The 26,373-nt window shown below is 33.5% G+C and overlaps 1 protein-coding gene across 2 annotated transcripts; it reads right to left on the bottom strand.

The window, feature by feature from the left end:
• Positions 1-565: 565 nt before the first annotated feature.
• On the bottom strand, positions 566-26,372 carry LOC144959954 (uncharacterized). 2 transcript variants are annotated; one of them, XM_078892829.1, is made up of 13 exons: positions 25,970-26,372; positions 24,529-24,699; positions 23,828-23,920; positions 22,918-23,133; positions 21,148-21,370; positions 16,415-16,558; positions 9,260-9,378; positions 8,547-8,745; positions 7,900-8,046; positions 6,638-6,758; positions 4,464-4,576; positions 2,945-3,039; positions 566-1,130 (listed from the first exon to the last, which is right to left on the bottom strand). In XM_078892829.1, exons 1-13 carry the CDS (start codon positions 26,026-26,028, stop codon positions 1,127-1,129), a joined length of 1,704 nt encoding a protein of 567 aa, XP_078748955.1. In that variant the 5' UTR covers positions 26,029-26,372; the 3' UTR covers positions 566-1,126. The 2 variants fall into 2 exon arrangements, with proteins under 2 accessions (XP_078748955.1, XP_078748957.1); XM_078892831.1 differs by lacking the exon at positions 16,415-16,558 and having other exon boundaries at positions 25,970-26,110.
• Between the last annotated feature and the right edge of the window lies 1 nt (position 26,373).

A 26,373-nucleotide genomic window follows, 5' to 3' on the forward strand; every position in this document is an offset into this window, starting at 1 on the left:
TATATATAATATAAAACAAAACGAAATCGCAGCCGTTGTGTCATGGCAAAGGGTTTATATCATTGAGCAAAAAGATCTCATCAAATCAACATTTTCAAATTAAGCAAAAGGACAGATCAAACCAGCATTTCATAATCATGTAAAATCAAATCAACCACTATAATATCCTTATTTAGTGTATGTATGCCTCAATAAGTGCACACTCTTGTCCTCTTTCCTATAGGATGACTGTGAAATATAATGAATAACATTAAAACTACACTCGAGTATGGTTTCCTCAAACACCCAGTTTCCTCGAACTCCATTTCATGTCCCAAATTTTTTTCCTTATTTCCCTTTGTACACAGTTTCCTCAAACTGTTTTGCACGTCCTGAGGTTCAAGGAATTGAGCTCGAGTGTGTATTATTACTGCTTCATTGTCCTGGCACAAAAAAATACCAGTGCTATATCCAGTGTGATGTGTCTTAGTAATATCATTGATGTTATGTGTAGCTTATTTAGGTCATTATGTTTTGTCTATACAAGATTATCAAAGTGTCGTTGGTTATGTTTCATCTATATATATTTTTAGTAATGTATCGGTGCTTGCCAGACTTTTAAATCATGTCAGCGCCATTGAATAGAAAAGATAGAGCAGTCAAAAATTTAAGATCTAAAATTTCTGACCCTTCTGTCCAATTGTGGGTAGCTAGGTCTATTAGATCTGGCAGAAAGTACTTTGCATTAGATTATCATCCTATTTAACAGGTATCAAGCCATTGTTATTGTATGATTAGTTCTACAGAAAACAGGATTATCTCCTACACCATGGGCCTCATGGATTTTTAAGGACTATTCTTTTATTTTATTTTTTTCTCTCTTAAAATCAACTAAATATGGGAAATCAAATCATAGTTAAAATGTTGTCACAAGATGATACTGAGTAGATAGATTAATGATAAAAATGACTTCAGAAGCTGAAGGGACAACAAAAGACTAATGTTTAGTTCCGCTTGTAGTAAAGAAGGCTATGTCCATGTTAGATGGAAGAGGTGAGTGTGTATTCATATGCCAGGACGGTTCCAGCACTCACTGACATCTTTTGAATCTTTTCCTATTCCATGCTTAGCATCAATGGTGGATGTGTTATCTGCAAAAGAATTGTACACATTATGCATAAAAATCAATGATTAAAGTCAGTGTATCACTGTGATGTGTGGCTTTGTGTCTTGTATAATGACTCTCACTTCTGGACAGGTAGGTCCCCGGTTCGAGTCCTGCTGCGAGTAACGCACAGATGAGGCCTTAGAAAAGGATCTTTACCCGCATTCTTCCACTACACTTGGGTGTTAAATGAATGACTGGCCAGCAGCATGGATAGGCAGTACAGTCTTTGATTCGTACTCGAATGGTAATGACTTCAAATACTCGTGCTGTGTGGCCTTAAGCTAGTCACCTTGCCCTAGCTGCTCAGTTTGTGGCATTGCACTGTGGCTGATGCCTGGGTTATTCCAGTCTTCCCTTGGAATAGACCCTTAAGACAAATAGCTCTATGGGATGAATAAAGGGAATGTAATTTTAGTGTCAGAAAAAAAATTATAATATCAGCCTAAAGGCGTAATGTTTTGTTCTAATATCAAGTATTGCTGTTGGCTTGGAGTCCCATGTAAAGCTATTTGAGCACATTAAATGGATACTGTGCTATATAAAAGCACAAATTAATTTTATTACAACATTGGACTCACAACACAACGTAACTTAAATCAGAACCTCAAGCTGGTAATTAGATAATCTCAGTTATATGCCCTTGGGAAAGGCATTATACACATATTTTCGTTGCTTTCTCATAGATGGATGTTAAATTCGGAGGTTCCCCAGGTACACAGCAGCACTGACTTTAAATGAAAATTGTATAAGAGGCTGCATGTTTTGATCTCTGTGTTAAATATAAGCTGCTGTTCCAGCACCAGGAGAAAACAATAAAATAGTTTTAAAACACTAATCGCATGGTGTTTTTTTTTACTGTAGACAAACGCTATATTTCAATATTTTTTTCACTCTTCTAATGTCTCCATAAAAGGAAAAAAAAACATATAAATAAATAATTATCATGACTGAATATGTGGCAATGATGAATGAGTTGGTACCATGCTATGAAGATAAAAATAGAAGAGAACAAATTGCCTTTATTGTGTGTGTGTGTGTTGTGATGGTGGAGAGGTACAGTCTATTGGACTCAAAAACATGACCTAATTTAGGTCTGAGAATTCGAACTGGTGATTATGTCCCTTAACAATACACCATTTTGAGAGGCATTTTGCATACAGTTTCCTCAGTCCATTCAAAAATGGTTGAACATGTAACAGTTTGTTAGGTATGGCAGAAAGTACTTTTGACTAGACTGCCATCCTAACCAAAACAAGCAATTTTTACTGTCTGTAAAAGGCTCAGAAACTGGACTGAGCTATGATTCATTTGGTCTTATGGCTCAGAAGGACAAAAATGGTTTTATTCCCTCTAAGAATGCCTTGGGTGTTGATGGGTTCTTGACTTTGACCTTCTCCATAGTTCTATGTTGAAGATGTGGTCTTGCCATCTGATTTTCAAAATCCTGTGGAGGTCATCTACACCAAAAATCAGGAGGAGGAAATAGAGATGGGTCGGTCATACACTAAGAAGACCAGGGAGCAATGTCACCCGCCAGTCCTTTGAGTGGAACCCCCAAGGGACACGAACGGTGGGGCGTCCAAAACAGACATGGAGGCGCTCACTGTCAGAAGAAATGAAAATGGCAGGCCTCATCTACTAAAAAGATGGCCAAGGACAGAAATAGATGGCAGACACTCGTAGAGGCCCTATGTTCCACAAGGAGTGAAGAGGACGAAGTCAAGTCAAGAATGCCTTGATTACAGCATCTTGCAATGCTACACGAAAAGACTGAATTCTTATTTCTCCCCTGCTCACCTGACTCCATCTGTCACGCCCCGTTCATACTCGTCCACATCAGCCATGTCTTCATCCAGAGACCTTGTCAGTTGCTGTAGGAATACATCCAGGGCCTGGAGAAAAGATTGAAAGATATGAAAATAGATAGATCATAAATAAAGCTATAAAAAGAAAGAAAGAAATAAAGAAAAATAAAATGTGGTCTCTCTCCTCAAAACTTTTGAAATGTTGGGGTAAACAAGATGCTGAAGATTGAATCTAAAATCAGAATTACATAAACATTCAACCTGCGGCTATGTGGTCTAGTGGTATGACACTCGCTTTCGGATCGGAAGGTCCTGAGTTCGAGCCTCACTCTGCGCATAGTTGAGTCCTTGGAAAAGGATCTTTACTCACATTCTCTCACTGTACTCAGGTGTAAAATGAGTACCTGGCTGTTAAGAGCGTTGTCTCTGTCCAAAACAAATTGTAATATCGCGTGACAGGCGTCATGTCTCGTTCCACATGTTATGTGTTGCTGTTGGTCAGGGACCCCTTGTAAAGTGCTTTTAGCACATTTAGTGGATATTGCTCTCTATAAAAGCTCAATTAAAAAATTTTTTTTTGACTTTAAAGAGAGGCTTTTTTTCTTTTTTTCTCAATAAGAGTATTTTGCAGGCTTGCCAACCAACAGCAAATGTCAGACTTTCTTTTTTCACATCTTAAACGGGATACAGCCATTAAGAAAAAAAAGATTCATGATTTCAAAAATAAATTTATATTTTCACTAACAATCAGAAGCATAATCTAAAAGCTTATGTAACAATTCATGTTATATTTTTGAGAATCAATCAGGTTAGTAAAGAGTAAGAAAACTTGAATATCTTTTGACACCTCCAGACCTGTCCAGAGACACAACATGCATCATTCCACATGCCTTGAATATGTCAAAATACTAGGAAAAAACCCCAAAACAATTCCAAAAATTGATGTAACTTTGTTCAATTAATTTTAGCATGACTATGTAAATTTTCTTATATTTGTGTATTTAAGATAAAATTTGGAATTTAAAATGTTAGCATCTGATTGACTTCAATATAATTCTATATTTTTCATGACTGCAGCACCCGGGATAGACCTCAATCCCTTTGCGAATGAAGTGAGTGCTCTACCAACTGAGCTATCAGGACCCCCCCCCCCCCCGCTCCTGTCAATAAATTGGGTCTATTTTATTTGGTTGAAAGTACTTAGGGTTTAACTAGCATTTTATCTAAAGGCAAACAAACCATTGTTATAATGTATTTAATAATGCAGAAACTGTGATAACCCAGGTCCTTAAGGCTTCAGGCTTAGAAGGACTATTTTTATAATAAATATGCCCAATTATGTAGAGTGTTTCCACAATTCCACCATGCTCAATGCGTTTCACAAGGCCCTTTTAGTCCTCCACACAGAACATGCAGAAACAATTTTCTATTTTATACACTAGGAATAATCTGTTACACACCCTTTTTTTAAAGTTAAAATTATTTTTAAATAAAAAGGATTCTCTATTTACCACATCGGAGACAGCTTTCTGGTGAAGTTTGTGCAAAGGTTTGTTCTGGAGGGTTTTGTCTCGGTGTTTCTGAATGCTGAACATTTGGGTAAAGGTGGTGTTCAACATGAAGTCTGGATGGATGGAATGAAAATGTGAAAATAATCTAAAAATAACCAACAACTACATCAATATACCAAAGCTAAGACTTTTCAACTCAAACGTGAAGTCTGTCCTATTGTATGGATGTGAAACTTGGAACGCATCACAGGCATGTATAAGGAGGGTACAGATTTTCGTAAACAGGTGCATGCGTAAGCTACTCAGAATAAAATGGATGGATAGAATAAAAAATGAAGAAGTATGGAAAATAACACAGCAGAAACCAGTGGGAGAGGAAATAAGAAGAAGATGATGGAGGTGGATTGGACACACGCTTAGAAAGAACGACTCCACTATAACAAAGAAAGTATCGGACTGGAACCCCCAGGGCAGAAGATCAAGGGGAAGGCCACGAGGAACATGGAGAAGAATTAGATCAAAAAGTTAGCTCAGGATAGAGAAGGATGGAAACTGTTTGTCTGTGGCCTATACCCTGACCCAGGGTGAAAAAGGCAATGATGATGATGATGATGACATCAATATAAAATAATAAAAAAAGTAGATTTGCATAAAGAAGGGAAGGATCAGTGTCTTATCCTGGCCTCCTTCTATCCCTAAAATCTTTGACACAATTCTAACAACATACAGTGCAACATGGAAATCTCCAAGTTGGGACTGTTCGAGATTTCCATGTTTTCAAGATTTCCGTGTTGAGTATTTATCATGGAAATCTCCAACAAGTTGGGACTGGGCCTATCTGTTCGAGATTGCCATGTTTTCAAAATTTCTGTGTTGATTATTTATCATGGAAATTTCCAGTAAGTTGGGACCGGGCCTATCTGTTCGAGATTTCCATGACTTCAAAATTTCTGTGATGAGTATTTACTAAGAATATGAAGAAGACTGTGATACAGGTAAACATGGATGGTTTTGGAAAGGTCTCGTTATAATGAGATGATAAATAACAATGTCAAATTGAATGCAAGCTTCAATTGAATATACAAATACAGATACTAAATTGAAGCTTACATTCAATTTCACATTGTTATTCATTTATTCGAGCTTCGAGCAGCAACATTTACATTTTAATGCGGTGTTGAGTTTAGTGTGTCTTGTCTAATTCAGAGGTGGAATAAAGTTTTTACTTTGCGTGTGTTATCATCAGAAGACAAAGCCAGCACGTCGCATTGTTGATATCAAACTCAGCATGCTACATCTTTACCTACAAATCCAGTACTAATTCACTATCACTCCTCCCTCGTGCCTTTCCTCTCAACGCCATCCTCCTCACCCATAATTGCTTGTTTGATTTTAATATGTAACAATAACAGCCTTTAGGATATTACTGTCTCGTCATTGGAGTGAGTCATCGAGTGAATTGACCACACCCCTCCACATACACACACATATACACACTCTCTCTCTCTCTCTCTCTCTCTCTCTCTCTCTCTCTCTCTCTCTCTCTCTCTCTCTAACACACACACATAAACACACACTATTTCAGAAAAGAACTAACATACTTAATGCCAAATTGAAAGTAATGGCAGATTTTGTTTCAATTGAATACAAACATTGGTAAGAAAAATATTTTATCAACAAACACAAAACTGAATTTCCAGATTGTCCTGTATATTTCCATGTTGGCCTTGGAACATGTTGGAGATTTTCGTGTTGCCAATACCATGAAAATAGAGAGATTAAAATGGAGAATTGAGACGTGTTCAAGATTTCTGTGGTTTTGACATTTGCATGTTTCAGATTTCTGTCCAGCACTGTACTGTACTACGTTAACTGGATCAGGAATAAATATGTGTTTAAAATTATAAAATGCAAATTCAAATTCAAAAGTTTATTTTTAGGCAATTGTCAATATAACTCATACAAGAATAATATAACATTTGCAATCAACAAATCAAGTAAGTAAAATCAATAATGATGCAAAGCAAACAATAATAATAATAATAATAATAATAATAATAATAATAATAATAATAATAATAATAATAATAATAATAATAATAATAATAATAATAATAATAATAATAATAATAATAATAATAATAATACAAAAGATGTAGAATTAAACTACACACCATCCAAGAATCTATTGTAGTGGTCCTCCTCTGCCCACAGTTTTCCTTGCTGGGTCATCAAGTGCAGTAGATAATCCATGATGATTGAGTCTGCTAGTTTGACCTGGGCTTGAGAGGTTACCTGTGAAGCAACAAAAAAAAAAAATGAGCATTTATATAGCGCAATATCCACTAAACATGCTCAATGCGCTTTACAAGGGGGTCCCTCGCCAACAGCAACTTTTAACATTTAGGACGGGACATGATGCCATTTAGGCGATATTACAATTTTTTTTGTACAGAGACAATGCTGTTAACGGCCACATACCCATTTTACATCTGAGTACGGTGAGAGAATGTGAGTAAATAGCCTTCTCCAAGGACTCAACTATGCACCGAGCTAGACTCGAACCCACATAGCCGCATAAAGCAAATGAAAATTAGAAAGATGGAATAAATCAAAATGACCTTCAACTTGTCAAAAAATCTTTAACCAGAGACTCCTTGGGAAAAAAAAATTGTTTTAGCCATTTTGTAAGGCTAATTTTATAGCAAACCTGATACACCCAAGAACATCTGACAACAGAGGGCAGGAATTGCTTTTTCCCTATAAATTTGCATTACAACATGGCCCCTGCAATTGCCATAAGTAACTTATCTAAAAATGTTCTTGACTTTATTATATTTATAATGAAATAATAATAATAATAATAATAATAATAATAATAATAATAATAATAATAATAATAATAATAATAATAATAATAATAATAATAATCATCATCATCATAATAATAATAATAATAATAATAATAATAATAATAATAATAATAATAATAATAATAATAATAATAATAATAATAATAATAATAATAATGATAATAATATGGCATTCATATAGGGCAAAATCAGACTAGGTCACAATCAATGCACTTTAAAGTGACAAATTATATGATAACAGTTCAATAAAAACTTTCAGTACATACTAAAAATCATCTTAATAACACACACACACACACACACACACACACACACACACACACACACACACACACTTACCCACACACATACAAACACAAAGACATACAAACACATTTATATTATTACTATATATTGTTAACAGAAAAGGACATTGATAATCAAATACATTGTACTGTCAGAGATGGATGAGTAAAAAAAATGATATTGGAGAGGCTGTTCTATATTTGAGGGGAAACTGATGCAAATGACTTACGTAAATTAGATACAATATTTTTATAACTCTATTTAGAGAAAACCCTCACTGTTTTCAATTCCCGCCTCATCACTTTGTTGTCAAAATGCTGAATTGTCTCCCTTGCCACAGCTGTTGCTTCATCATGGGTTTCTGGGATTAGCACTTCCTGTTCAATGAACTCCTCAGCACAAATATCAAAGAGGACGTCGTCAAACTGAAATTCAAATAGGTAATTGTATCAAGCGAAAATCTAATTTTAGAAACCGATGCTTACTCCTGTAAGCAGTTAAAGGGACAAGTTTTAATATAGAATAAAAGTAGATTCACGACCAATGTATTCTTGTGTGTTTAAATGAAGCTACTTATAAGTGACGCATGAAGGTTTTTGCAGAATGGTGATGGAGGGCACACTTAAAGGAGGAAGAAGAAGAGGAAGACCAAGGAAAGTTTGGATGGACAATATCAAGGAATGGACAGGAATGAAAATGGAAGAACTCCTGGAGAAGGCCAACAATAGAGAAGAATGGCGGAAATTGGTGAGAGCTGCATCCCATGTATCCCCCTGACAATCATCAAATCATTGGATGAATGAATGAATAAATGACCTATAAGTAAGCTTTTCTCAGGCTATAAAAAAGAGGGGCAAAGATTTAACTAAGGACAAAATGCATATAAATATCAAATAATGAATGTTCTAAAATTTGCCAATCTCACAAGGTCAGGTGCTATCTCATCCACATAGTCGTCAACCAAATTATTGATAATCCCCGTAGCAACCTCGATCTCCAAATAATCCTCTGCCATATTGACAATTGTTGACCTGACGACCTCTCTGGTTCCCTGTCGTACCGCGTCATCAATCAGATCCGTTAAAAACTGTTCTAGGGGATCTCCTTTGTTGGCATCAAGGTAACTGATAGATAAAAACAATCAAAACGACCTAATAATACAGAAGAAATATTGCATACCGCATAAAATATATAATCTAAGAATAGCTGCCATTTCCTCAAAGTAAAAAAGGGACAATTAATGTGTTGAGTGGGCAAACCGACATTGAAGCTCATAAACTGACATGAGTGTGTAAACAATTAAAAAATAAAACACAACAAAAACAACAAAAAAAAAAACAAAAACAAAAACAAACCAAAAAACATTAAAACTCCAGCATTGGGATTCTTACCTAACACATTATAATATATAAAGTAAATGGCAGTTAGGGTCTAGGTCGTAGAATCAGACATACGTTGAGATGGCATTGATCTTTCACTCATATTCTCATCATCATCATCATCATTAATAACAACTCTTTAATTATTATTATCATCATCAACAACAACAACAAAATCATCATCATCAACAACATCACTACCATCATTATAATCATCACCATCAAATCATCAATTCATCAACATCATCATTACACTTACATCTCAGCTGCCTCAGCGGCCACCTCTCTAACCACATCAGCCACCATCTCAGACACTTGATCTCCGAGGAAATCTTCACATGCGTAAAGGGTGGGGACATACAGGGGATGGTCATAGGGCTGAGCACAAAGACAAAACAAAAATAACATTGTGAAATAAGAACAATAGGAAAATGTATCAATAGGAGAGTTAAACAAAAGAAAAATAATAATTAATGAAGAGATGAATGAATTACAATGCCATAAAAAAAAAATACTGTAAGTATCACTTATTGAAATTATAAGCTTTGAATGGGAATCTAACTTGATATCATGTTTTGCTAGCCTGCTTAACATTACAGCATTGTGTCACCGAATCTTTTTGAAAAAAAACTTCAAATATTAAAAGTAGACGAATACGACCTGCCACCTCAATTTGGCAATATGACTATATGGCCGGACATCCTCTGAAAACTGAATTTCAAAGTCAGAATTATGATGAAAATTATGAAATTCGAATTTATCTTTTTTTTCTTTTGTTTTTGTTTTTAGGATTTTAATAAATGACATTTATTAAACTCGAACAGAACTTAAAGTTCAATTTTCATACTGAGGTCGTGGGTGAAAAATGTAAAAATTGTCCCATGATCTTTAAGGCCACCATTTGTCTCGATAATAAAAGGACTCTTCTTTTTTGAATAATCACATAGGTAGTTAATTTTGGTGATAAATCTCTTTTTATTTCCCTTTTATTTTCAAGATATATTTTTCCTTTTCTTATCGAACGTGGCATGATTAAAAAAAAGACAATTAATAATAATAATAATAATAATAATAATAATAATAATAATAATAATAATAATAATAATAATAATAATAATAATAATAATAATAATAATAATAATAATAATAATAATCAAAAAAAAAATTAATGTAAAAAAAAAAATAACAATTACGATGACGATGATGATGATGATAATGATGATGATGATGATGATGAAGAAGAGGATGATAATAAAAATGACATACTTCTAAATTAGCTTTGTAATAAATATTTAATAATCAATAAGATGGAGTAGCCTTATTTTTTTTTTTTAAACAATAAATTCAAATTGAAATAAACATTATAATACTGTATGCGACAATTTGGATTCGTTGTAAGAAAAGAATGACACCGAATCCGTCCTGATCACCATATATTTTTAAAAAAACTAATCCATTGAGATAACAAATAGTTACTTATCGATGGCATCCCTGATTGGTGGACAAAAAAGAAAAAGGCCTGAACGTTTTTATAAAAGAAAAAAAATATTTAAAGTAATTTCAAAAATTATTTTTAAGTTATATTGAAATCTGTAATCGAATAGATAAAAATATATGTATATTTTTGTAAGACATATGGAAAAACTTAACATCAGAAGGGCTCACAATTATGACGCGAATTTCCGAGTGTTATTTGTGATTTTTAATTTATGACTTTTAAATATTTCCTCGAGAAAGACTGGCACAATTGAAATACATAACAGACATATTATGAATAATTATATTTTACCTGTTTACACTCACGATCTCAATTTTAAAATATTATATAGTTTTCTTCTTTCAAGTTATAGAATATCAGTGCTAATTTCAAAGTGATCTCACAATATTCATGGTGGCATTTTTCAGACGGACCAAGGACTTGCAAACATTTTATCCCCCCCCCCCCTTAAAATTACGCCTTCCCACAAGCCACCTTTAGATGTTGCGCCTTGGCATTCCATGGAGGAATAAAGATCATCTATCAAACAAATTTTATTTCCGTTTATAAAAATTAACAATGGGTATGGTCTTCAAAGGTGGCAGGATAAATTAAAATAGAAATATTGTTATGAAGGAAATATCCACTTTATGTGCTCAAAGCGCTTTACAAGGGGTCCCTAACCAACAGCAACATTTATCATGTAGAATGAGACATGACACCTGTTAGCCGATAATACAATTTTTTTTCCGACAGAGACAATGCTGTTAATGGCCAGGTACTCATTTTACACCTGAGTACAGTGAGAGAGTGAGAGTAAAGAGCCTTTTCCAAGGGCTCAACTATATGCTGAGTGAGACTCAAACTCAGGACCTTCCGATCTGAAAGTGAGTGTCATACCACAAGACCACATAGCGCAAAATTGTATGCAAGGATCATATCTGTTATTAAAGGTAAAGAAAATTATAGCCGAGTTACTGTCTGCAGACAAATAACTCCAAAACCAAAAGAGATCGGAATATACCATGTTCATCATGAAATAAATACGCCACAGTCATGAGTTATTGTAAAAGACGGTCGGGAGCATTTGAAAAACTGAATGCAAAATATGAACTATGTGTAATTTTGCGTAATTTCATGATATCTACTTTTTTCACATCTAAATAAATATTTATAAATTAAATATCTTTAAGAATACACACACGAAATGCTAATAATCAACTGCTGAATGTTTGAAGTTTGTCCACATCAAATTTTAACATAATTGTCGCAAAAGCGTTAAAGTAACAGATTGTCTAAGTTCAAGCCCTTTTTTTTTCACTGATCATCAAATATAAAAATCACATACCTAAACATGACTAAAATTATCAGTTCATTTCTTACAAAATAAGTAAATAGTAACAACAAAAAAGGAAATTAATGAATTGAAATAGGCTGCATTTTATGGAAGGCCAAAATGAAGGAGAAAAAAAACAGTGAGAAAAACGTGAGTTCTTGCTGCAGAGTAGAAAGCTATGTTAGGACCTTCAAACATTTACTTATAAGCAATTGTTAGTTTTGATAACAGAGAAAAACAATGAATGATAACAATGAATTGCAATATTATTTGTATTTTTCTAAAACAAGGAATAAACAAGTCAAAAAAAAAAAAAAAAAAAAAGGATTCTAGGGAGAGAAAAAAAAAAAAAAAAAAAAAAAGAGAGGAGAGGAGAGAGAGAGAGAGAGAGAGAGAGAGAGAGAGAGAGAGAGAGAGAGAGAGAGAGAGAGAGAGAGAGAGAGAGAGAGAGAGAGAGAGAGAGAGGAGAGAGAGAGAGAGAGAGAGGAGAGAGAGAGGAGAGAGAGAGAGAGAGAGAGAGAGAGAGAGAGAGAAGAGAGAGAGAGAGAGAGAGAGAGAGAGAGAGAAGAGAGAGAGAGAGAGAGGAGAGAGAGAGAGAGAGAGAGAGAGAGAGAGAGAGAGAGAGAGAGAGAGAGAGAGAGAGAGAGAGAGAGAGAGAGAGAGAGAGAGAGAGAGAGAGAGAGAGAGAGAGAGAGAGAGAGAGAGAGAGAGAGAGAGAGAGAGAGAGAGAGAGAGAGAGAGAGAGAGGAGAGAGAGAGAGAGAGAGAGAGAGAGAGAGAGAGAAGAGAGAGGAGAGGAGAGAGAGAGAGAGAGAGAGAGAGAGAGAGAGAGAGAAGAGAGAAGAGAGAGGAGAAGAAAGAGAATATAAAAATGGAGATTTATATACTGAGAACAAAATCAACATCATATTCTCCTCAGATTGACCACTTTAAATACATTTAAGACTTTTCCTTATGTTCTCATTGGTTTTGTCAATCATGATATATCCTCTTTGAGACACAATTCACTGAGGAGAATCTGGTTTTGACTCGAGTGAAATAGCTCCAAATATAATCCATTAATTTCTTGATGTTTCCCGTATGTTTTCTTTTAATGAAGTAAGAATGCAATGTTGTCTTTGTAATGATACATCATTTCCTGTACTTAGGCATATGACATGCGAAAAGAAACATTCGTTTGAAAGTGGTCATTCAAAAAAAAACAAAAACAAACAAACAAAAAAACAAAAAACACACACACACACAAAAAACAAACAAACAAGACAAAACAAAAACAAACAAACAAAAATATTACACATAGAGAATGTTGAGCTGTTGATGTTGGATTAAATCTATGATAACTGCACAATACCCGCTTTACGAATTTATAAAAGATTGCATGCACAGAACAACTGATGTATCAAGTTTTTAAAAGATAAAATAAATAAAAGAGTCTACCTTAAAGAAAGACCAAGATAAACACAGTCGTCAAGTGCACTGCTGCCAAATGAGTGACAGCGACAAAGTTTCAAAGATAAAAATTAGATGCTGATAGCTTGGTTCAAACCAAGGTTTTACAGGTGCATTGTGCCAATGCTTATATATATCTATCTATATATATATATATATATATATATATATATATATATATATATATATATATATATATATATATATATATATATTATATATATATAAATAATATGCATTTCATTTCATTGTGACGCAAATGTAAATCGATTTAGGCCAGATAGCTCATAAGACTCAATTAAAAATTGTCCAAGCTTGAGGTCACTGGAGATATCAGTCGCCTCATGTGCCAAGGCTACAGTAATGAATTAAGTTCATCCTAAGGAAAACAATCTGATATAGAGGTAATTATTATGATATCGAATAAATTAGGCACTTTGATGGATTATGATGATGGGCTATTGGGACCACAAAGCATAGAAAGGTGTTAATGAGTTAATAATGCTATGCTGGTTAGATAATACATTAAGCCATTAAATGCAGTACCCTGGAAAAACACATATTTTAAAATTTGGCCAGAAAACTTGTCATTCAAATATCGATCGATTTTAATGACCCTCGAATGACCCTTGTGCGGCTATGTGGTCTTGTAGTATGACACTCGCTTTTGGTCCTGGGTTCGAGCCTCGCTCAGTGCATAGTTGAGTTCTTGGAAAAGGCTCTTTACTTACATTCTCTCACCGTACTCAGGTGTAAAATGAGTACCTGGGCATTAACAGTGCTGTCTCTGTCCGGAAAAAATTGTAATATCGCCTAACAGACATCATGTTCTGTCCTACATGTTAAGTGTTGCTGTTGGCTGGGGATCCCTTGAAAAGCGCTTTGAACATGTTTAATGGATATTGCTCTATAAAAAAGTTCAATATTCTATATAACAACTCAATGACCCTCGTCTGGGCAAACAAAAAACTTTCACACCTAGGACTTATCAAAGTCCCATGTATGAGAGGTTTTGCCAAGATGTGGGTCATTCATTAAAATTGATCAATATCTGAAGGACGAGTTTTCTGGTCAAAATTCTAAATACCTGTTTTTTTTTTCCAGAGTACCACAGTTAGCTGGTAAAAAAAAGAGAATACAATGGGAACAATGGAATTAGAAACAGATAATAATATCATGGGCGGGTATACACGTTAATAAAAACAAACATAAAATCGAAGCATACGTCAATGGTTAACATTGATATAACATAAGGCAAGACAAGAGGTAAAATTCCTAATATAATATATGCTCTGTAGCTGGTTAACCCTCTCCTTACCAACCACAGGAAAATCGTCACAATTGTTACGAGACAGTGACTATTATTTTTCTTACACAGAATTTTAATGTACATCACAAAATTTGAAGAAAAATCTTTGTATAGTCTAAGAAAAGAACTTAATGTAAATTTGTAGAACAAAATGATGTTTAGCATGCTCTTTAGCTTTGAGTTTTAATAAATAAATTTTAGTGATAGGAAGGCGTGACATTTTGGAAATGTTTGGCAAGGAAAGAGTTAAAAGAGAGATTTAGAAAATAAAAATGAAGCATATAATATCAATCACTCAACATGATAATAAACACAGGAACTTTTCGAGATGATAAACCAGATGCTGAGTGTTGTTGAATTCAATAATTTCATGTTCTAACACTTGTCGACAACAAGAAGTATACTTTAATTCGTGAGAAAAAATTTAGTTTAGATAAATAAATGAATAAACATGAGCATTTATTTTTATAAAAACACATTTCCACTGATTTGCCATGTTAAATGCGCTTCACAATATTTCATTTATTACCCCAGCAGGCCACACGGAACCCTATTTCCATTTTGTACAGTACTAGTCATGAGTCGAGTGGGGTACTGTGTGTAAAGTGCTTATCCAAGTACAAAAAGACCATATTTCACGATCATTGTCACCCATCTGGGAACTGACCAAACTTAACTTTGTCTGATTTTTTCTAACAAGAAGAGACACCATAACACTGAGTTACAATTTTTAAATCGTAAAAAACTCAATTTCATGATTTTAATCATTTTAAAATAACAACATTCAATTTTTGGCTTACGGGTTACTGTAATATACTTGAACATCTCCCTCTCTGACCATAAATAGTCTAAGAGTCATTTATCTAATACTGGCCGTACAAAAAAATATTGAAACATCTCTTTAACTTTAACACAATCTTCACAAATCTGACAAATTTGTCAGGATTATTAGGTGGAATATAAGCGGACATCTGACAAATTCCTTTAAAAAAATAATTAAAAATTCTCCCTCATTTTTTATGAAATACATTCTGAAACTAAAATATTTTATTAGCGGATTTATAAAACAATAACACAACTTTACTAATTTGAAATGTTACCATAATTTTTCTTTAAAAATTGATTAACTAAATTAATTAGCATATTTTCACAGCAAGTACTTGCCTCTCACAACACACACCATGAGCCAAGTTTCGTACGCATAAAATGTCAGTTAATTATAATTTTATAACACTTGTGAAGTGTTTACAATATTGAAACCTTCTCCATTTCATGGAACCATTTATATTAGCTGATTAGTAATCTTTTCGTGATAAGGCTTAAGATTTAAGCTGCAAAAGGCTTGTCAAATTTTAAAAAAGGATGGTCAAATTTCAGTTATACTTTTCTTTAAAAATCCCTGTTGCATAGAATATATTATAGATGCAAGCATAAATATGTGGTGGGAATGCATTTGGCAGCTGTTCAGTCACTTCAGTTTTGGTGTATGTCAAAGCACTGTGATTAGGACTCTCACATGTTGACAAAATTTGTATGAACTAATTGTTCTCTTAGAGTGCACAGATTTCGCGTGTCTTACTCACTCTTCAAACCAATAGAACATAACACCAAGGCACTGGTCAAATTATTTGTAGTGGTCCTTGTGATTATCCTTAAGTTTAAGGAAACTGAATCATGAAGTAAATGCATTCTCTCCACAGCATCGCATGATTAAGATTGTAATAAAAATCTAGCTAAGAAAAACTAAAAAAGCAGAAATCTGTTATTAAAAAAAATTGATTATCATGATTTCATATGAAAATGCGTTTGGTTTGAGTAATATGCGTCCAACAAAACAAACAAACCATGTGTTTAAATTCATTCAAAAAATTAATCAACATGTCTGGTAGAATGTCAGTGTCCAGAATGTCATCAATAAACCAATTGACAAAATTGGTGGCGAAGATTGGGTTGGACTTCAAGTAGCGCAAGGCTTCGGATGTATAGTTCTGAAAATAGGCATTCATTATCTTAAACCTTTAGAGGCAGGATTTCAATATTACTTTAACCTGACATCATATTATTGTAGTAAAAGTAACACTGTGAAATTCAATGTAAGCTTCAATTTAATATATGAAAACAGATAAAATGGACGTTCTGGGTTTCCCCTTTATCAACAAAACAGGATGAATGAAACATTTCAGATGAATGAGATAATGTGGTAGTGGCGTTGTTAAGATGAATAAACCATTCCACATTTTCTTCTAGATGGATCTAGATTCTAGATCATACAATGTGTATGTGTCTTTAACATGAAATCACACAACAGAATTGGTAACTGTATGATTATTATCAAACTCTTCTCATGCATAGTTAATTGATCTACTACTCAATCCGATACAAAATACAATATATGAAAGACAGTGAACCTCGGATCCCATGAAAGATCAAACAAGACCTCCAGCTTAATGGGGGTGTGAAAAAAAAATTTCCTTTTCTTTAAAAAAAAAAAAAAAAATTAATATAATTTGTATTTGGGAAGATTGGGATTGATTTTGTTGCTTTCTAAAAAAATATCTTATAAAATGATGCAAGTCAAAATACAGAATAAAAAAAATTTAAAAAACCTCCCCCCCCCCCCCCCCTTACAAAAAAAAAACAAAAAATAAACAACAAACAAATTACCCCAATCAGACAAACAACCAAACGCAAAACAGAACAAAAAATAAAACAAGAAAAAAACATAAAAACAAATCAACAACCTCCCACCATAAAAATCAAAGAAAACAAAAAACCCACACAAACAAAACATAAAAACAAAAACAAGAATAAAGATACAACACCCCCCCCCCCCCACCAAAATAAACAAACAAAAAACAAAATCAAACAAAACAAAATCAAAACGAGAAACATGAACAAAAATATAAAAGGAAGGAAAAAAAACCAAACAAACCCCTCCCCCCCCCCCAAAAAAAACAAATAACAAAAAAACAAAAACAAAACAAAAACAAAAAAAAACCAAAACAACAACAAAAAAAAAGCAAAACAAAACAAAACGCTATTCCAAAACATTATCAGAGCCTGGTCCAAAATTCGAAAATATTGTGTTTCAGAGGTTCATTGATATATGAATTAAGATTAAATAAACAACATGCAATAAGAAACACAATTAATTGATAGTGTGTAGTAAGTTTTCAAATAACATAAAATGATTTGATACATTCTTAATAAATTATAAATGCATGATCCGACACCACATAAATTAGTGAACGCAATGACAAGAATGTATAGTAATCATTAACCCTCTGTTGTAATAGTAGCACGAGTAAACGTTATTCATTGAGGTTCATTGCCATCTCTGAATAATCATTGATAAATCAATAAAGATGACCACAGACAATTTTATTGAAATAAAACATCACTGATTTCATATATTATCCACTGTTTTGAGTGTAGCAGATAGATTTTCATTTTGTTGACTTCTCACCCAAACAACAACACCCCCCCCCCAAAAAAAACAAAAAAAAAACAAAAAAAAAAACAATAAAAAATCAAAACATCAAAGCCTTACAAAAGTATGTACCAATTTATGGAATGCAGATTCTATCTCTGCATGCCACAAGTAACGAGAATAAAATCTAGATTTAAAAAATGATAATGAAAAATATAATTAAGATTTAAACATTTTCAAGGTTCAAATCTACTCTAGATAATGCTAAGGAATAAATGTCATAATTAGTTTCATGTCACAAAGCGCAGAACAGCATCCTCTTGATAATAACAAAAAATGAAGTGAGTAGGAAAGTGCTAGAAGACAATAGAGAATAAAAACTTTGCAGCGGTGATGGGGGCTCGAACCCACGACCTTACTGTTACAACAACTCCGCCTGGTCGCAAGAGGGTAGCTCTACATTCAAAGCCATCCACCACTCCAAAAAAAAAAGTGGTATCAAGCATCATGTTGTAACACATAAGGTCATGGGTTCAGGCCCCCATCGCCGCCGCCAAGGTTTTATTCTCTATTGTCTTCTGGCACTTTCCTACTCACTTCATTTCTTGTTATTATCAACATAAGTGCCTGCTCCACTCACTTTTCTGAATTAGCATCTTCTTCTCTAAAGGGATATTGAATATTTGACAAATAGGAGAACACAAGTGACCTATTTCCTATTTTTAGACAAGACAACATTGTCTAGATTAAGGCACTCCTGAAATTTAAATATATATATTTGATAGGACAGAAAATCAAGTAATGGTTCTAATTTTGGAAAGGATAGATCTGCATCTTAAAAAAGACATATAAGGCAAAAGTTGTGCTCTGCGTTTATCAAGCAATCTGTAAACTTCAATCCAAGAAGACAAATGGACTTATAAAACAGATAGCAAAACATGAATGCAATAAGAAAACCAAATTTTGTATGTAAAAATATGAAGTCATTCCAATTGTGCTGAAATACTAAACAAGAACAATAGCGTGCATCATCATCATTAAATAAAAACAATGCCAATGTCAAAACGGCACATCCAGGCTATTAACTATATTTCAATACAAAAAAGATTTTAAATTACCCACCAATTTCAAATTGTTAAAAAATAGTTGGATTAAAAAAACAAAACAAACCCCCCGCCCCCAAAAAAAAAAAAAAAAAAAAACCCAAAAAAACCCACAAAAACAAACAAAAGACCAAAAAAAAAAAAAAAAAAAAATAAACCCAAATAAAAAAATGCGTTGACTTTTAAAACAATAAATAAAATATTCTAAGATAAAAAAAAATCATTACCGGTGATTTAAAATATTTCTTAATGATGAGAGAAAAGAATTGTCAACTACATTAGAAAAGAATGAAATTGCTAAACACAATACATAATCAGTAAGTGCTCGACATTATTTTTCACAAATTTTACGCCTACGATGCGTGAATCATTATAACGATGATTGAAAACAACATTGAAATACTACCAGTGATTGCTATCAGGGACTGCCTGTACTATGAGAAGGTGAAAAACAAATACGTGATAATAACAATATTATAAAGTATCTGTTCTCTGTTCTCTAATCTCATAAAAATATAGCAGTAATAATAATTAGACATGAATATATACAATTTGGATTGTTGAACATGAATATTGAAATTTTACCTAAGAATAATAAAAAATCACCAAAGTTTGAATTGAATTCTTCAAAATTCAATTTGAATTTCGAGATGTACTGTGATTGAAATAAGGTTACTAAGTCAGTGAAAAATAGTCAGTGTAACAAATAGAGAATAACCATTTCTTGCTACTCTCCTGATAGGATGCTAGTCTGTTGTACAGTACCCATCCCACTTTAAAAATTGTGACTTTAACCTATGCGCCTTTTTATGATTATTAGAACTGTAACTTTATCCATATGAGAGTGACAATAATTACTGTACAATTAGTGGGCCTAGGACCTTTATTATTATTGGCGATTGTAAATCCTACCTAGTTTACAACATTTAGAAATCACTCCACGACATTTTTCAACATCATATTGTAGCTTTCCATCTTTATTGTTCTACAATCAACCCTTTACAGGCAAGTTTCTATAGTCTTTCAGAGCCATAAGACTTATAGAGCTGGAGTTACCCTTTACAGGCAAGTTTCTATAGTCTTTCAGAGCCATAAGACTTATAGAGCTGGAGTTACCCTTTACAGGCAAGTTTCTATAGTCTTTCAGAGCCATAAGACTTATAGAGCTGGAGTTTATTCTTGATTCCAAAACATTAAACGGACCATGGCCATTGATTGCAACACTTTGGATGCTTTTTGCAAAGGACTTTCTGCCAAATCGAAAAGAACCAGAAACCGCAGAGCGTTTAGTTGAACGGTGTGTTGTGATGAAGCTTCCGGGTGGGTTTGCGACAGGGCATGAATGCAGTAAAGACTTTGCTGATTGGGTCGATTGTCATAACATAGTAGTGTGAGCACCATTAGAAGTTGCCAAATCTAACAAACCTAGCTAATCAATAACTAATGTATGAACACAGGGTCAGAAAAAAATCTCAACTGCTAGCAAGATCAATACCATCCACTAAACTGTGCTCTACCAACTGCGTTATTGAGACCCTCCACAAGCAGGTGTATATTTCATCTATCATTAACATCAAATCTTCACGTTTTCATCATGACAGCAGTACTTAAGTTGGAACACAGGCTTCACTGAAGTATCAAAGGGTTAAGCAATATACAAGGTGTATATATCAGAAACCTGTCATAACTTTGTTGATGCTCCTTATAAACCATTGCTACTAATTTCATTTCTAATGAATAGCTCATATAAAATATTTGGTTTTTACATTAATTTTGCTTTTATCGTTTAAAACTTCATTTGAAGTAATGAAATAATGAAATGTCTATCAATTGTATTTAATAATTATAACTCTCTCATGGCCAACACAAATTGAAATTGAACAAGTATATTCAACTGCCTATTCATGCAAACAGGAGAGAGTCAAACTTTTAGAAAGTTTTGCTTAAGTCGGTTATAAATATTTTTAAAAATGTGAATGAAAAGAAAAACAACAAAAAACCTGCAAAATAAAAAAGCTAAAAAAAATAGAGACAGAAAGCTTACCAATTCCTCATCACTACTTTCTTCTTCGTCATCCTCATCAACTTCTGGCACAGTCGGGTACATCATTGGAATGGCTGCCATGAACGGTGTTGGGTACATGGGCATCGACCGATGGGTAGGATGTTGGTTCTTCCTGGACTTCGATTTGTTTTTACCTCCAGATGAGGAGAGGGAACTGTGCATTCGTCGATTGTTGTACATGTCTCGATAGCTCTTGTTACTCCTGGATAAGAAGATATGGCTAATTTTATCAATTTAATTTTGATATAAGTGACTGTTCTTTCATCTTTGTCCAAGTTTATTTCTATGGTGAAACAGATGCCATATAGAATTTAAAGTCTTAAACACTACGATAGAAAATCCCCAACCAAACAAACCAACCCAGGGCTCCCAATAGCTAAGTTGATATAGCATTCGCCTCACAAGCAAAGGGACCGGCTTTTGTTCCAGAGGTAGTCACAATTTGTTTCTTCTTTTCTCCACCTGCTTGTATTTGGGTTGGTGGGTCTATTTGATCTCATGGAAGGTAGTTTACAGCAACGAGCAACTTCTCTGAAAAGTAGCACGTTAATGTAACTTTCCATTTGATGCCACATTAACCAAAATAATTTCCAGCTTTAGAGAGGAAGAGGTAGACCAACAAGAAGCTGGGAACAAGATATATGTGAATGGCTGGGAATGACAGCAACTCAAGCAAGTAGACTGGCGGAAAACCGTAATCTGTTTCGCAAGAAAGTTCGGGAAGCAACGTCCTACGCAGGATCAGCTGACTAGATGATGATGATGAGTGGGTCTATGACTCAGAGAGACAACTTCTATTCCATATCAAAAAACTCCATTTACGGTCCTAAATTTCAAGAAACTCCAGTCATGGTACAAAATAACCATTAAAATTAACCTGCGGTACTATTAGACCATTTTGAAAACTTCTATGTAATCATCGAATAGGTATGTTTTTCAAAATGGTTTAGAATTGAATTTGGAATTGTATATATGTGTGTTGGTACCAGTAAATGAGTGTGTGCACTTTCCAACAATGGAAACCAAACAACAAATTGCCTTTATGGACAATAAAGGTCATATAATAATAATAATAATAATAATAATAATAATAATAATAATAATAATAATAATAATAATAATAATAATAACAATAATAATAATAATAATAATAATAATAATAATAATAATAATAATAATAATGATAATAATAATAATAATAATAATAATAATAATAATAATAATAATAATAATAATAATAATAATAATAAGTATTATTATTATTATTAAGCACTTTTCAAATCAAGCTGAATAATAATAATAACAATAATAATAATAATAATAATAATAATAATAATAATAATAATAATAATAATAATAATAATAATAATAATAATAATAATAATAAGAATAAGAATAATAATAATTTATTATTATTATTATTATTAAGCACTTTTCAAATCAAGCTGCATAGATTTGTGAGCCGATAACAGAACCCCCACACTCTTCCCAAAAACAACATTCATTTGTTTGCATAAGCATATAATTGAATGTTTTGTTATATAACCAGATGGAATGGAAAAGTGAAGAAATTTAAAAGGAGAGAAATATTATGGTAATTTCACATGAGTGCTATTTTTCACTTTTTGCTTTTCTTATAACACATGGTTTTAAACACTCTCTCTTGATGCCTTTGCCATACTATAAATAGTTAACCTGAAATTGCCCCTCTAATTATTTATTTTCTCCAGTAAATGTTAATAAACATACCTGTTGGTATTCCTCTTTGATTTGTTCTTTCCAGTTCCTCTGGGGGGTGGAGGGTAGTAGAGAGGGAAGGGTGCCCCATAAACGACGGATGGAGGAAGGTAACCCTGCATTCTGGACGGATAAGGCTGAGGTTTATTTTTACGATGATTGCTAGGACTTGGGCCTTTCTCATCTTCTTCACTGTCCTCTCCCCAACTATCATAGTCATCCTTTTTACTGTGGAGAGGAAAACATACATGAATTTTTATTTTTATTTTATTCTATTTTTTAATATTCTAATATGAACATTAACTTTCCAAAGTTTAATTATATTTGATATACTTGACATTCATTTCTCTTGCAGGCTATATGGAACAAAATTTTCATTTCACACAGTACACATCATCTGTTCAGAACCGTTTTAAAATCTATTTATTTTTTATAAGATTCGCCCCTATGTTCAATGCCCTTGATAAGTAGGCCTGGGTGGTACCAGTAATTCTCAGTATTAAGAAATTACTGGTACTGAAAGCTTGGGATTATCATTACAATTACTGGGAATTGCCGATCTTACTTGGCTTTTAACTAACTCTTCCCCACAATCACCCTACTATGGTTCAGACTGTCTACTTGTCATCATGAGCTTCCTGGTCAATCCCATTGTCTCGTCCTGGTACTGTGACTGAGTGCCGATAAAGAGTCTAAGACCTATTTTCTCCTCTCTTTCTCTATTTTCCTCATAGTATATAATGTACCAATACACAGCTTCTCTGTCTCGAGAAATTACCAGAAAGGTCAGTCCCACTACTACTTTTACCATTGCTCAGTCTCAGTACCACTTGCCACTATTGACAAGACAATGCAGTGACTCAGCTATCTGCTGAGAAAAAAAAAATAGAGAGGGGAGGGAGTGAGAATTATTTTTTCTTACGATGTGAATGCTACTTTCGGCTTGACAGGTGGGACAACATCAAACTTATTTGACCTCAGGTCTCCATTCTGATGCTCATGGGGTGAATTCAATCTGAAAAAATGAAAATATTAAGACTGATTAAATCATTGCTTTCCTTTTCTCCTTCTTCTGTTTCTTTGTAGAAAGTCCTTGATCCATAATAATAATTGACAGTGGTATATTGTGGTTTTACGAAAAGTAACATAACTTAAATGCACAAACTGTATTCATGGAGACATACTGTTTTCTACTTTAAGGTATAATTTAGAATTTAAAAGTACTACTTATATTATAAATTGTGCGGGCTTGTAGCGGTGTAATGGTAAGAAAGTGTTTAATTCTTTCATTTTCACACACCGCCTGATGAACACTGCCAGTTTGATCAAAGTGGTTTTTCTGCTTTTTGAAAAAACATTCTTTGAGATTAAAAAAAACAGCTGCAACCATCATCACTCTTGTCAGCAGAATATGATCGTCATTGTTGTCATTGTAGTCGTCATTGTTTTTTGCCATCAATGTAATCTCCGTGATTATTTTGCCATTTTATCAATTCATTGAGAGTTTAGGAAATAATGGCTCACAGCATCATTTTTAGAGTATCAGTATTTTGGTCGTTATCATCATCATCATCATTACCACCTTAGCTAAAAAAATTACTACTGCTATATTACAAAACATACTTTGGAAGATAAGGGGAAGGAGTTCTTCTGTATTTTCCAAAGGGTGGATGAGTTCCCTGCCGTGAGACATTCTTAACTCCTGTTGGTGTTTTCCTCTTAATTCCACCGAGAGGACTGAATTTGGATCGGCTCTTTTTTCCTGAAGAAAGTTCCTCTCTTATCCGGACAAGGCTGAGAACATATGGAGTAAAATAGACATCTTAATAAAAATACTAAATAATCAATTAAAACTGAAATCTAAAAATAGTTAAAAACTTGAAAATGAATCGCACGGACACCTTTTCAGATTTTTAGTTCACACTGATGCAGGATCTCAATTTTTTATAAATTTAAAAAAAAAAATAGCTAGCCTATTTTGGTATTTTTTGTATGTGTGCATAAAAAACAAATTAACGTTAAAAAACTTTTAAAAATTAACTTAGATATGTGATTAAAAGAAAAAAAAAAACAGAAAGAAAGCAAATTGATTAACGTTAGCCTAAATTTGCTGAATACCAAAGGTCAACATGTGCTTATTTGCAGGTCTGATAACGCAAATATGTGCACATAGGCTGTGGTCTTTAGTTGAGGGTGATCAGCTTTGGATCGTGACATTTTCAATTTCATCAAACCACCAGACACGAAACATTTCGGACAATCTTTTTAAGTCACATTGTCTCAACTATTACATTTGTATGCTATTTGAGTCACTGAACATGAAATTGTCATTATTTTTCTGCGCACGTTTCTCAACTTTTGTGTATTGCTTTTTTGGCAGGACTACTTTGATAGCTCTGGAGGAATTATATTCTTCCACCTTAAATCGACGGGTGTTTTTTTTTGATAAGCTGGTCAAGAAAACATATTTCAAAATTTAATTAAAGAGTCAAAATGGTTAGGGGGGGGGGGGTTCTTCCCCTTGGAAAGAAAAAGAAAGCAAAACAAATAAAAAAATATGAGGGAACCTTTACCCGACAAATAGCGCCATGCAAAAAAAAAAAAAGAAAGGGGGATTTGCACCAGTTTTCAGCATCATTCCTATGCTTTACATCCAAAGAAATGTTGCAGATACAAAAACACTGTTATAGTTATGGCGCAATATTCTTCTTGTTGTTCTAATAATTGATTCCCCCCCCCCCCCGAGAAAAAAACAACAAAACAAAACAAAAGAAAAAACCCCAAAAAAGCATACACACAAACCAAACAAACAAAACAAACCCCACAAAACCCAGTTATGGCATGGTCCCTTTCAAACTTTCAAATGAGATATCCATCATATAATCATAGTACTCCATTGTTAACTGTAAATAAAGTAATTATGTGAATAATTAAGTAAGTATCCTGCAGAGAGAAGAGTGGTAAATTAACCGAGATATGATAGGAGTCCTGTTTTGCTTCTCAAAACGACAGAGCCGAATAAAATGACAGAAATTAACATGTTCGACTAATTGACAGAACGTACGTGTCTTGATGCTCTCTCCAAAAAGATTCCCTTTCGATTTGCTGCACATCGCCTCTCATTTTTCAGTCTTGATTTGCATTACTGATTGAGATTGTTTATCCGTCGCGACGACGCCATGATGAAATATTCACAGCTTCCGGTCTACATGAAGGAATGACAATTAAAGTGGTTAAAGTGAGAGAAAGAGTGTCTCAATAAATTTACTGGTGGTTAATAATGCTTAGAATGGTTAAATAAAAAAGATAGATACATCCAAAGATGACAAATAAAAACATAATGAAACCAAAGTTACAGATAAAACCTCAAAACTAGCTTGAAAATAAATGTTTGTTTTTATTTCTCCCATATTGTTTCTTGTCAAATGAACGGATCTATGAAGCGAGTTTTGAATTCTTTTTTAATCG

Source organism: Berghia stephanieae, chromosome 14 (genome assembly GCF_034508935.2).
Source record: "Berghia stephanieae isolate SIO BIC M18660-M18661 chromosome 14, UCSD_Bste_1.3, whole genome shotgun sequence".
NCBI lineage: Eukaryota > Metazoa > Mollusca > Gastropoda > Nudibranchia > Aeolidiidae > Berghia > Berghia stephanieae.

Coding starts and splice junctions, on each gene's coding strand:
- LOC144959954 (XM_078892829.1), bottom strand. CDS start 26,028: ATGAGAGGCGATGTGCAGCAAATCGAAAGGGAATCTTTTTGGAGAGAG. Junction 6,759..7,899: donor TGAGGCGGGAATTGAAAACA/GTGAGGGTTTTC, acceptor GTTGCTTCACAG/GTAACCTCTCAAGCCCAGGT. Junction 3,040..4,463: donor AGAAAGCTGTCTCCGATGTG/GTAAATAGAGAA, acceptor TCTTTTCTCCAG/GCCCTGGATGTATTCCTACA.